The sequence below is a fragment of the Falco naumanni genome, chromosome 8 (assembly GCF_017639655.2).
Source record: "Falco naumanni isolate bFalNau1 chromosome 8, bFalNau1.pat, whole genome shotgun sequence".
Classification (NCBI taxonomy): Eukaryota; Metazoa; Chordata; class Aves; order Falconiformes; family Falconidae; genus Falco; species Falco naumanni.
The window spans coordinates 13276999-13289627 of NC_054061.1; the positions used below are offsets into that span (position 1 = coordinate 13276999).

General features: G+C 39.5%; 1 protein-coding gene across 1 annotated transcript in view; it reads right to left on the bottom strand.

The window, feature by feature from the left end:
- ATP10B (ATPase phospholipid transporting 10B (putative)) overlaps positions 1 to 12629 on the bottom strand; it is a 62495-nt gene that overhangs the window by 31720 nt on the left and 18146 nt on the right. Inside the window, exons 4-7 of the mRNA XM_040604862.1 lie at positions 11644 to 11848; positions 8322 to 8407; positions 5555 to 5661; positions 1810 to 1941 (exon numbers count right to left, since the gene is read on the bottom strand). Coding sequence (XP_040460796.1) covers positions 1810 to 1941; positions 5555 to 5661; positions 8322 to 8407; positions 11644 to 11848 — 530 coding nt within the window. The remainder of the gene's footprint in view (positions 1 to 1809; positions 1942 to 5554; positions 5662 to 8321; positions 8408 to 11643; positions 11849 to 12629) is intronic.

Here is a 12629-nt window from a genome sequence, read left to right on the forward strand (position 1 = left end):
CCGAAACAAACTCTGCTCAAGGACGTTACTAGATTTACAGCATCAGAAACTTCACGCACAGCTAGGACAAACCGCTCAGCTGCCCTCACAGCATCATCGCTCCAGATGCAAAACCTTCTCTTATTCCACTCTGTGTGTCCAGCTCTGATAAAACTTCTATTAGCATCAGTTAAGCAAGCAGTTGTTTTGCAACACAAGCCTACTAAAATACTGCCAAAAGAATTAAAATTATTTCAGCAATATCTTCTGGCTGCTAGAGACCACAATCACATCTGAGCAAGGACATCTATGCTCCACAAGCCACTTCTTACTCCTGTTTTTCACTGGGTGCAAGAAAAATCCTGATAACCAATCCAGCAGTGATGTTTCTTCCTAGAACTCTACATTCAGGCAAGGTTGCAAGGCAAAAATGGTAGCTCATGGTAGAGCTACAGGACACTTTGAGCTAATAGGCTAGTTACTGGTTTATGTTTCACTTAAGACAACGAACATTTTATATTTTTTAAACCTGAGCAGATAAACTGTTTTTTAAGTGCTGATTTTTTTTCATTTGAGACCACTTTAAACCTTAAATTAAAGGACTTTATTACTCAAGGGTCCCTACACACCAGACAAAGACAAGTCTCTAAATCTACATGACAGCAGCCAGGGAACAATGAAAATAAAGTCCCTCTCTCCATCACACAGAGCTCAGCTGTCAAGCTGAAATCCTGTTTCTATGCCAAAAAAGCCCACTGCAACATGAAGCAGTAAAATTAAAAAAGCAATCAAGTCCGTTCAACTGTTCATCTTTTCTGGATGAACCTGATTTCTAATGGTATTGCACTGATGGCTGTCTGGTGTGTCACGACGTATGCCTCCAGAGTGGGTTCAGGAAAACTTGACAGGGCCACAGGGTTTGACTTTGTCACTACAAAACTAAATCAGAGCAGTAGCACTAAGCAAGTTATTACCAATATGGAACAGATTAAAAAGAAAAGGGGCTTTGAACACAAAGCGCTTACGGGAGCCTCTGTTATCTCTTTAAAGCCGTGACCCGTTCAAAAGTCAGCAGGCTTAAAATTTGGCCCTTTCCTCAGGATTATGAGATCCTATTAATCCTGACCTTCCTGGGACAGATTGCAATCAGAGCTGGAAGGCAAGCAGGTGCCTACATGCAGTGAAGATGATGTTTTTGAGATTAGCAATCGATCCGCTAACCCCAGTTAACTATATTCAAGTGTGCTTCCTCGCAAGGATCCCAGAAAAATGCAGGCTATTCCTACCTAAACAATTAATCCATCTCACAGCCTGCTGTAAAGGGGCTTTTCAGAAGGAAGATAGCTGTGGAGGCTGTAAACTGGATGAATTAGCCATGTGCAGCTAATGGGTTGTAGATTGGCTAGCTCTGAACGTATACTCCTGAACATATTAGGGGAAGGTGTTACGGAAATGAAGGTAAAGCTTCATCATTTTACCTTTGTTGTTAGACACAAGGAGCAAACATCTACTCAGGAAGCAGACTTCTGTTGGCAAGTACCGATCCCTATGATGCATTAACCCTATGGCTTTCACTTGCTTGCTTTACACATATTTTACGACAGTGGAGATGGATCTTATCTGAAATATTTATGGCCATGGATGAGTTTTCTTCCAACTGAATTGCTCAGATTTGCCATTTTAACTTGTCTATTGGAAAGGCTGAGGAGCCTAAAGACCCCAAGAACATTCAGCTCTAGATCTGATCTCACTCGTGTCTATAAAATCAGTTGTAACAACCATTTAGAAAAAAGCAATGAAACAGAAAAAATTTTCGTTGGTGATTCATACCTACGGCTCCAACAAGACACATCACAAACAGGAGGCCCACACATAAGAAAATATCCATATTCATCTGTCGCTCTATCTTGCTGCGCTTGTAGCGAGGACCATTGTTATTTAGCATGGCTTTAGTTTCATGACCTGCAAAAAACAAACAAATATAATCATGTTTATGTAATATTCTGTAGTTTGATTTTTTTATTTAAAGTATTTCTCTCAAAAAATGAGAGCAGGATGCTCATGACTAATGTTAATTTAACTCTAGATTAATTTAGTAATGTTGTTGCCCATCTTCTCATTTCATTGAATAGCAGAATAGATCAGAGACTAAATTTAGAGGTTTACAGACCTCTAGCACGTTACAGATTGCAGCTGTCATATACATTTTACTCTCCCAAAGACAGCAGATTCAGGAGGATCAAAAGGTTTATATAAATATTGAACAGCCAAATCTGTTGAATATGTGAGAATAAAAAGAACAATAATATTATACTTCTGTATTTTACAAGCAACTTGATTAGGTGCTATACAGATTTGTGAAACCTACATTTGAGTATTTTTCAGCAGCTATTTAAAAGCCACTAGACACATTTCATGTATTAACTTAAATAAACTCCAACATGTCAGATCCAGCAGTGAAAGACGCTAATGTTACTAAGTTTTTTGCTATGTGGTTGTAAAGTGCTAAGAAATCAGTAGGACAAGAAATAAAGAAACCCCAACCCTTAAAACTTGCTGAATTAGAATTGAGCTGGTATATTTGTGATGGAAAAAGAGAAGTGCTGTAAAAAGCCAAGAAGCAGAAATTGGTTTTCTGTTCTATTAATATTATCTAAACTGTGGCTCCACAATTGGGATATCTGGATACCATCTGTTGCTATATGAAATGGAATCTTTTGTTTATTTCTACAGCCCTTTTCCCTGAAAATACAAACCCTGCAGACTTGTATTTAGTTTTCATTTGTATGTGCGTGATGAGTGTGAGAGGGACTGTTTTCCAAGCTACATTTTGGGTCCCTCTAGGGGAGTGATTTGAACCAAAAGCTGAAAGTTAGGTGTGATTCAATCACGCCTGCTGGATTCATTCCAGGTTTACATCAAAGGTTATTAATTGAGGAGGAAAGCAAGAGAGAAAATTACTCTCCAGCCTTATGTTCAGGACATCCACCCAAGAGCTGGGACTCCTGACTTCCTATTCCAGTGAATATGTAATTATTTACACAACCTGGAGCTATGTCAGTGGGACCAGTTTATACTACCAACGCTCCTTCCTTTCCAACTCACGTCTATGTAAGTACTCACTCGTTCCACAGAGTCAGGTACTCAGGGTACAACTTGTGAAGCAGGAGATGTATGTTTGCTCCATACAGGCAGAACTGAGAACAAAACCCACGCCTTCCTTTTGGTGGACAAACACTCTAACGGCTGAACTACACAGCAGAGGAGGGCACTGCTGCCCACGCTTGGTCCTCCAGCAGCTGTGGGAGCCTTGTTCCTCACTTTTCTTTCATGTCAGGGTTAATGGAATGTTTTGTGTTGAAAACAAAACAAGACAAAAGCCTTTAATCCCTCCCAGAAAACCCTTAAAGAAATGTTGATGAATTTATTTCAGGAAGAAAATGGGAAGAGGTTTCTTTCCAAATATCAGCCTATCATTCCCTTCAGCTGACCAACAGGAAAAGGACACATCTGTCATACAGAGATCCCCTCGCAAGAAATAGATTATCAGAAATAAGAGGAATAAACTATGCAACACAGCACCTCATCTACCACCCCACTACTACCAGTCTCTCTATTTCTAGATGCTGATGGACTTCTCTAGAACTTTATTCTGGTACTTTAATATAAGCATTTAATTCTTGCTGCTGTCTCTATCACCATGAGGAAACTACACTGGCTGTTGCTCAGGAAGGAGGTTTTTGTGCATTAGTGCTATTGCTTTGTGCAGAAACTTTTGGGTAGCCATGAAAAGTATAATCATATTTGGGTCAAACGAGACCTGCACAGGCTAACAATCCCATTAAGTGATGGCTGTACTCCTGACAAAGGCTTCTGTTACAAAGTTCAAGGAGTAACAAAGTTACAAAAATGGACAATGTGCCATCTTATTATGTGACTGATCTTTATTGTTCAGAAAAGGGCACAGACCATAATTAAAAGCCAGACTATAATCAGTTTCAAAGAACCTTAGAATTTAAGCTGATACCATCTCAAGTGAGTCTAATTTTAGAATAAAAAAATGAACTTTTATGCTGACATTAACAATAAGATGTCAGTTTGAAACTGAGTTGAAGACTTACTCAGATTGAAGACACCATATCTGGAGAACAACTTTAAAACTCCAACCTTTGCTACTAGCAGCTTAAGCAGCATTACAGAGATCCACATTAGGATCTGTGCTGGTGGGCAAAGGAACATACTGGGAAATACTGGCTAAAGAGAAGAAAAATAGGAATCCTAATCCTAAAAATCTCTCAATAAAAATAGGAGAAGGGAAGACAAGTTACTCCAATTCCGCAGGGAATGATCCCTACAGAGATTTTTATATAGTAGTTACTTCAAAAAAATGAGTGATGAGTTTGGCTCTGGCTCTCCTCTGGCTGGTGTGCACCATCCTTACATGGGGTATTCAGAGGGACAGGCAATGAAAGACCCACCAAGCGAAAGCTACTTTGGAAACATATGGAGCTACAGACATTTAGAGTCTACTTCTGCGGTAGTGACATAAACCAGTCAGTTGTCAGGTATAATAACCTGGATTGTGGAGATTAATCTAAACTAAATGACTTTTGCAAAGATGGTGACTTCTCTTTTCTTTTGGGTGGATCGGCTCTGAACTCCTTGCTGCTGATTAGACATAAAACAGGTGACATGACTCTACAGGAAAGATGAGAATAACCAATAACAGGATTAATTATTGTATTTAAATTTACTTTTATTTAATCTACAAATAAAGAGGCTGGCTGATACACTCTAGCTGAAGCAAAAGAGGCAAAGCTGGCAAAGTCATTGATAAATCTTTCTCACTGAGCAGAAACAGTGGTAGCACTCCAAAAGTAAAAGATGCTGAGATAAAGCTGAACTGACCCACTGCTGAACCTGGCACCGCTGCATTTGATCTGGGCACTGACACTGTCTTGCTTAGTTCATGTCTCTGCTGTATGAAATTCATGGTTGCATGGACACACTATGTCTATGTCAGCACAAACCTGCGCTGCTGCTGCCCCTTCTGTCACCTCCAGCTGCTGTTCTCACTGCCTCCTGTGTGCTGGCACTGGCAGAGCTTGGCTTTGTGATTTATATTTTTTCATTTTTTTTTTTGCTTGTTATATCTTCAGCTGCACCAGTTTCTACCCCGAGGAGCCCGCGAGACCTCCCTTAGGGCAGCCATGTAGATTTTATGCCAGACGGAATTAGTATTATAATCAGAACGGCAGAGCTGAGAGTTAAACTCACCTTCGCAATTTTTCACTTGTCTGGATATTTTTGCAAGATATTACAAAGACAACACGACACTTGACATACACAAGGATAGCGTCACTTTCCAGAGACCCAGCACAGGACTTACTGACTTTGGAGATGGATAAGTAATACCTTTACTTTAAAAAAGTTACGTCATTTTCCCATGCACTACCAGTTCTTAAAAAAAAAGTTCTTAAAAAAAAGTGTGAAATTGTGGTGCAATATTAGACTACACTTAAAGATATTTACAGAGAAATTCTATGTTTACCTAGATATAGAAAGTACATCTTACCTGCATATATAACAATTCCTATTGCAGCCTCAGTGTTTCTGATTGTACATCCACGAAGCAAGAGGCTTTCAATGTTAAAACCAACCCGTTCATGATTTGGCTGCTCCCTAGAAGAAAGAAAATAAATAATGCCTTTTGCTATTCTAATACAGCATTAAAATAAATTTTTGTGTGCGTGTCTCTTTCAAGTTAAAATCAAGCAACAGTGAAAACCCTGTTTTCCTTGTATTTCCCTCAGCTTCAATAAAGACTCCAGTAAGAAGTTACAGAGAAGTTCAAGAATCTCTTTTAACGACCACTTGCATGGTGTGTGTATCACGATGTCAGTAAAAAGCAAGTTTGGCTTTCACTTGGCACCTTCTCTGGCAGATTCAGAAGCCAAGATACATTATGCGACTTCGTTCAGATGAAATTATTTTAGAAAGCTAAGCAGGGTTTGCCTGCTGGTAGAGGTTCAGATGAATACACCTGCACCCTGCAGGAGCCTGTCTCTCTGTCAAGCCACCAAAGGGCTTCTTGTCTTTGCGCACTTCAGTTCACTCGAACAGTTTCCTCACTCGCACTGGATGGAAGACACTTCATTCTGGCTGAAGACGTCCCATCGCACAGCAGAACAGACCAATGAAAACTTAATGGAAATTATTAGCTCGGTGTTCCATGAGGCAGGCAATTCATTAGTTGCCTCTGAAAATGAAAGCATAAAACTACTTTTGCTCACAGTTTTTATTATATACTCTGGTAGGTTCCTCCCGAGATCTTTACCAAAGCTGAGATTTTTCACTTGTCACTCCATCTGGTTCTGTTATGTAAATATCAGCGTCAGAAAACTTTTTTTTTCTAGAATATGTAGCTTTTGCTAATTTCTATTTAGCATTTCATCCACCAGTAAACTGCAGTATCACTTAAATGGAGGGCAAGGTTAGGTGCTATCTCAGGGCCAGGCACAGTCCTGGTCTATGTGCAGCTGCCCATGATAACATGACATCAAACTACACAAGTGCAAAGGTTTAGGTGCCAACAACCTACAGCTGGTAGTTGTAAAAAATAATGCCAGAAACCTGTTTTTTTCTGGGAATATAGATTCAGCCTTGGTGAACTTATTTAAACAGAAGCCTTCTTGCATCCCTTGGAGCAGAATCTTCTGTGGTCAGGCATGTCAGATGGATGTCATAAAGTTCTTTCTTAGCAGAGAGAGCACTGCTACTCTTTTACAGCAAGGCAACAGAGCCTCAATAATTCATTAAGAGTTCTTTGAAAAAAATGTAACATGCTTCAAGTATTTCATGTTTACGAAACAGCTCAAAAACCAGCAGACCAAAGACAGAAACTCCACTGGTAGTAGGTAATTTTCAATGGCAAAATCTTGCATCTACTCCTGAAGCAGGGAGAGAAAGGCAGCTAATTCCATATTCCACCAAGCAGGTGAGATAATAGGCATTTCTGTTAGAGACTTTCAGTAGGCTTTTTAAGATTTTGATTCAGTCCTGGGTCCTAAGGGTGTGTTTTTGTGTATGTTTTCTTGTGACATATCACCTACATTTCTATAATCTCAGTGCTCTTCTGCCATATTACAGCAGACTAATTGGCAGGATTGCTCCAATTTAGATTATACCCAGTGGTCCTCAAAGCCAGAAACCACAGCCAGTGATCAATACAAAAAATACTTTTTCCCTTTTAAGATATCACAGTAGAGGGGAAATGGCACTGCTATTAGAGGCATCACTCTTACAGGGCAGAAATTCTCAAAATCAGATTAAGCACAATAAGTGCTAATGGGCAAGAACTCTCTGTTTACTCGTGGCAGAGGATCTGGCCACTTGCAGCTACTCCAGGTACAACACTCTCACTGCGTTCTTGCAGAGATGCTAACTCCTAGTTTAGCTACTAATAAAGTTAACAAAGCTGGGGCATGGGCAGGGATGCTGGCGCATGCGTACAGTTAGATTATTTGTATAACGTGGGGCATGCATTCAGTGTGGGGCAGTAGGTATTTCCCGCCATTCTCTGGTGTGGGATGGGAATCAGCATGGACCAGTGAAATATGAAGAGATCTTGGGAAACAGCTGCCCTGTACTGGAGCGTAAGAGAATTTTCAGACATGAGCCATGCTATACAAATTTGCCTTATAGCAAGGGAATGGACTTAGATCTGGTGAATTTGCTAGTATAGATTTCCCTGTTATGCCTGTGCCAGAATTATACGATTGGAGAAAGAACATAAAAAGCAGAGGATGTGGCTTTTTCCTTACATACATAGGTTTACACTGATAAAAAAATCATCAAACACTTTTTTATAGTAGTCTAATACATTGGTTCGGTATGATTTTTGCTGGCTTGCTTGCTTTTTCTAGCTGTAAGAAGAAAATCTGATTTGTTTATTAGATCCTGGTTACCTTTTCCCTGTAGCCGTAAATATGAAGAATCTAGAGCCATGCAGCTGAATATCTCTAAACATTAGGAAGGATTTAGATTTACAATCTAGCCTAGCCTAACCCTCAGGTCAAACATAAATGAGTTTATGTCTGAATTCTGAAAAGAGCTGAAGCCTTTTGAGAACCATTTGTATTAAACAACCACAAATTCAATGTCAAGCCTTGGTTTTGCCTTGCATCAAAACACAGGTTCCAGTCTACATTTTACATTGACTTCTGAATCCAGGAATAGTGGCATCCAGCAATTTCTGCAAAATATGCTCCTTCCATCCACTTTCTCCAAGAGAAATATTAAAGTTCAGCTACAAAATGCATTTATGGATAACAGATACTTACATGTACCCTTTGAATTTATTGAGATCGTTGTTAGGCATTTCACAGATGATGGTGTTTTGGAAAGATTCAGGTTCGAAGAAAGTATTCTGCAAGAGGAAACACATTGAGAATGAGTGGTAAAGCCAATGAGTATTTAACATGCTGAACACTAAGAGCAACTCAATATAGGCTACCAGGATAGTAGGGGGCTGAAGCTCTTGCCCTCCAAGGAGAGGCAGAAGGAGTTTAGCTCATTCAGCCTGAAGCAAAGCTTCAGAGGGGCCGAGTGAAGATCTGAGATTTTCCTCTCTTGGATTAACAACTGGTTAAATTAAATGAAGAAAATGCTGTGTATTGGACAAGACATCACAGATACAAATTAGTGAAAACATCTGTCTTTATTTAAAGTGAATGTAACAAATAGTTCAAATTATTTATGAAAGAAAAACAGCCTTCAACCAAAAGCAAGCTCAAATGAAAATGATTTCAGGATTTATCAGGATTTTGAAATATGTTAGGGGAGTTATGTCACTGGCCAGGATGGTATAACCATAAAATAAGAGCCCACACATTTGAATAAATGCATCACATTCAAATAAGACTAAAACCAAGACTAACAGCGAAACAAAACAAAACTCACCCCAAAATGAACAAAAAATACATAAATATAATCTAGGTACAAGCAAGTAGGAAGTCTGATCTAAAAAAAAATATTGGAGAAAATAGAAAAGCTTGATGAATATAAGGGCATTTTGTATACCTTCTGAATCACATGGCTGAATATTTTCAGAATCTCTTTTAAGAGATATCATTTATCTCCACTGAATCTTGTTCAACTCCATGGACTGAACAGAAAAATCGGCACATGTTTGGTTGTGCTAGAAATACTTGTACAACAGGAGAACAGGAAGATGCAAAAGGCACTTGGAGGGCTCGTTACTAAACAAAGATGACTAATAGGCTTCTAGCTGGAAAGGAGTAGAGAAGGATGATTCTTCTCTCAAAATTTTTTTCTTTTGATGACAAGAATTTTACATTTGAAAATTCAAGTCAGAAAATGGCATAAAAGGAAAAAAAAATAATATTGCTTCCTCTCAGTCTTTTACAGGTAGGTGAATTCGGTATTCCTAAGCGCGTCCTAAACCAAAGAACTAAGGCCAGTTCATACATATTTTCCTCCCTCCTTGAAGAGTCGCACTTTATAGACACAATTAAATCTGAATCAGTTTTATGCAGCATATAAATCACAGGACTAAACAAAGGTCAAAGAACAAGGAAGAAGTTGGCACACTGGGGTTTTTTAGCCAACAAACTGTTGACACTAATACCTTAAAATAACAGGGTAATATAGGTGACTCTTCAAGCTCTGACCTTCCTGAGCACGGCCATCACCACGGTCAGAACTGCACTGCACTCTGCCAGTGTAACAAGACTTCGTAAGTATAAACACTTCTAGGCATAGTTTATTTAAATAACAACTCAAAGTCTAAAGAAAAAACCCCCACGAATAGGCAGTCTGAAGCATAATTCAGCACGTGGGGATTTTCTGATTTAAAGCAAGACTTCTGCATATTATAAACAACTGAGGCAAAAGTTTGCATTTTGTGTGATAGCAAAGCACTCCGTTTTCCTCTAACAGCAAAGATACAAAACCTAATGTGTAAACTGTGACTGTGGGACACAAATGCAGTATTTTTATTTTTTTCTTTTTTAAGCAGCCAGTTTATTTTTTTTTTTTTTTGCTAAATCTCTACATATTAAAAAAATTTCAGGGAAAGCCCCTTTTCCTGATCATCATTGGAAAGCACTGGAAAAGATATGTTTTATAGTATGGCATACACATGAGAAAGCCCTTAATTCTGCTTGCAAGGTGATTTCCATTTGGACAAAGAGCAAGTGACTCTGGGTACAGTACCTGACCACAGCTGGCTATGGAAACGATGTTCTTTTATTTAATAAACCTGGTTGCCCGCGGGCAACTGTAACCCACCCACCAATAACCCCAAAAGGTTTTCCTAATGGCACTGCTACTGATGGCTAAATAAATGGATGTGATTCCTAGAACGGTCTGCCAGGTTTTTTGATTTCCTGTCTGCTGGAGTGATTCCAATGGAACAAAATGTTCCTCGTCACATGCTGCAACTCCTGAAAGTTGTTCTGTGCTATTTGAAAAACTGCCCTCATGTATTTGAAAAGTTACATTTCAAAATGTAACAAGTACAACTCTCCCTAAACCATATTTTCTTGTTTACTTCACGCTTATCAAACATGAGTCACCAGAATATACCAGTAAAGCATTTGTAAAAAGGGAATGATACAGCCTATGGGGAAAAAATTGTGATTTTAAGCATTCAAACTGAACCTCTGCTGACAATCAAGCTGATGTTAAACATTATTTTTGTTGAACTTTTCATATTTTAATGTACATTGAGTTCCTATTCACTTGCTTATTATACTCCTATGAAAGATTTTCTTATTTCATTACAACTTAGCATGCCTTCGAGCACTTCCTAGCTGAACTGCCATACATCCATCTGCCTAGAGAACCAGCAGCAGCACCTCAGCTGCAACAGAGAAACAAAATCCATAAGGAAGCCTGTGGCCACTTTGGAAGGAGGGCCATGAGCTTTCTTCCAGTTTCCGTGCAGGAGTAATTCACTCAGTAGTAGTGACTTTGCTGGGGGATGTGCTGTGTGCTGTGACCACCTGTGGGGTACAGATGACTTACACATAGGACAGACCTGCTGCTATCCCGAATGGTGGTACTGTGTGGTGCTGGTGAAGCATCTGCTGATGCAGTTTGCTGCAAACAGTTACCGTCTGACCTAATCTTCCTTTTTATACAGCCATCCCTGAGCCAGAATAACAAAAATACTTCAGGACAAATGTAGAAGAATAAAGCTGAGTTAATTAACATCCAACTGTTGCAGCACTCTCCAAACTATCAAGCTGCAACAAGGTCCTTTATCATCTCATACCAACACACTCTTCATACCAGTCCCTTTGCTGCTGTCTTACCTCATCCAGGGCACCCTCTGCTTCTCCCTCAGCTGCCCCTCTTCATTGACTCTCAACCCCTTAACAGAACCAGCCACAGCTGCACCTCATCTACATCAGCCAACCCACCGCCCCTGAAGCCAACCCACAGCTGTATATTATCAATCCTAATTAACCCAGCTTCATTCTTCTACAGACAAACTGCTGCTTTCCGTACAGGGTGGTAGCTCCAACAGCAAAACGCTTTCGTAGCTGTATCAGCCCATCTGAACTGGTGCACTTCATGGCTGGAGCTGTGTCCCAATGGGCGCAGACCAGCAATGGGCTCCATTCCCACCAGACCTACCTGGCTGGAGAACCCCATCACGACCTGTCGTTGTTTAAGGTTGGTCTCCCCGTCGAGGTTGGCAGTTTCCAAGTGACAGATCCCGTTCTGATCGGAGGAGTACAGCAGCAGGATGTCAGCTGGGATGGTCTCGTTACACTGCAGCTGCACAAAATCCCCCACACGGACATCTTTCCAGCATTTCTCGACATAAGCGTGTTCTTCCCTGTTGCATTAAAAACATGTCATGGCTGAGGAGTGACATTAGAAAGGCAGGCCTCCTGCTTAGTGTGGCTTCAAAAAAAAAGGAAAACAGAAGGGTGATGGCACATTGCTGTATTTTTTTAAGACACAGAGCAACAACTAGAAATTTAGGATTTAGACGCTTTCATAGTATCACTTCACCGTATATCACATTCAAATAAAAACTTCATGTAGGGTAAAAAGAAACTACAAATAAAAGTTCTCTTTCATTCTAGCATTAGCCCTATAATCTCCACCGCAAAATATAGAAAGCTGTTCTGGTTAACAGGGGTGTTTTAAAGAAATTTAGGGATTTCATAAAAAAAAATAAATAAATTGGTTTTTGACTATGTGACTATTTCTCAGATACTTTCCCACAAGAGCATATAGACCCTGAAATAAGCAAACTGATATCTCAGCCACACTTGCTCCAGTTCTTTCCAGTTTGTAACTCTCAAAAGGTTATTACAAATCTTTAGCTTAGCACACTGAAAGAACTTCAAAAGGTAGAACAGAAAAGATGCAACTAGAGGCCAAGTTTAATGGAAAAATTAGGCTAAGAAACAAAGAGTTTCTAAATAAGAAAAAAAAAAAAAAAGAAGAGGAAAAAGAGTCTATAGTGTGCAAGGAAATAAATTACCATTTCATCAACGAACCAGTGCTCATTGCTTCAGGAAATGGCAAACTTTTTTTGACATTACATATTCAGTATGTGATCCTTCAACTGCTCTTAATCATCTAAACAAACTGAAAACTGCACAATA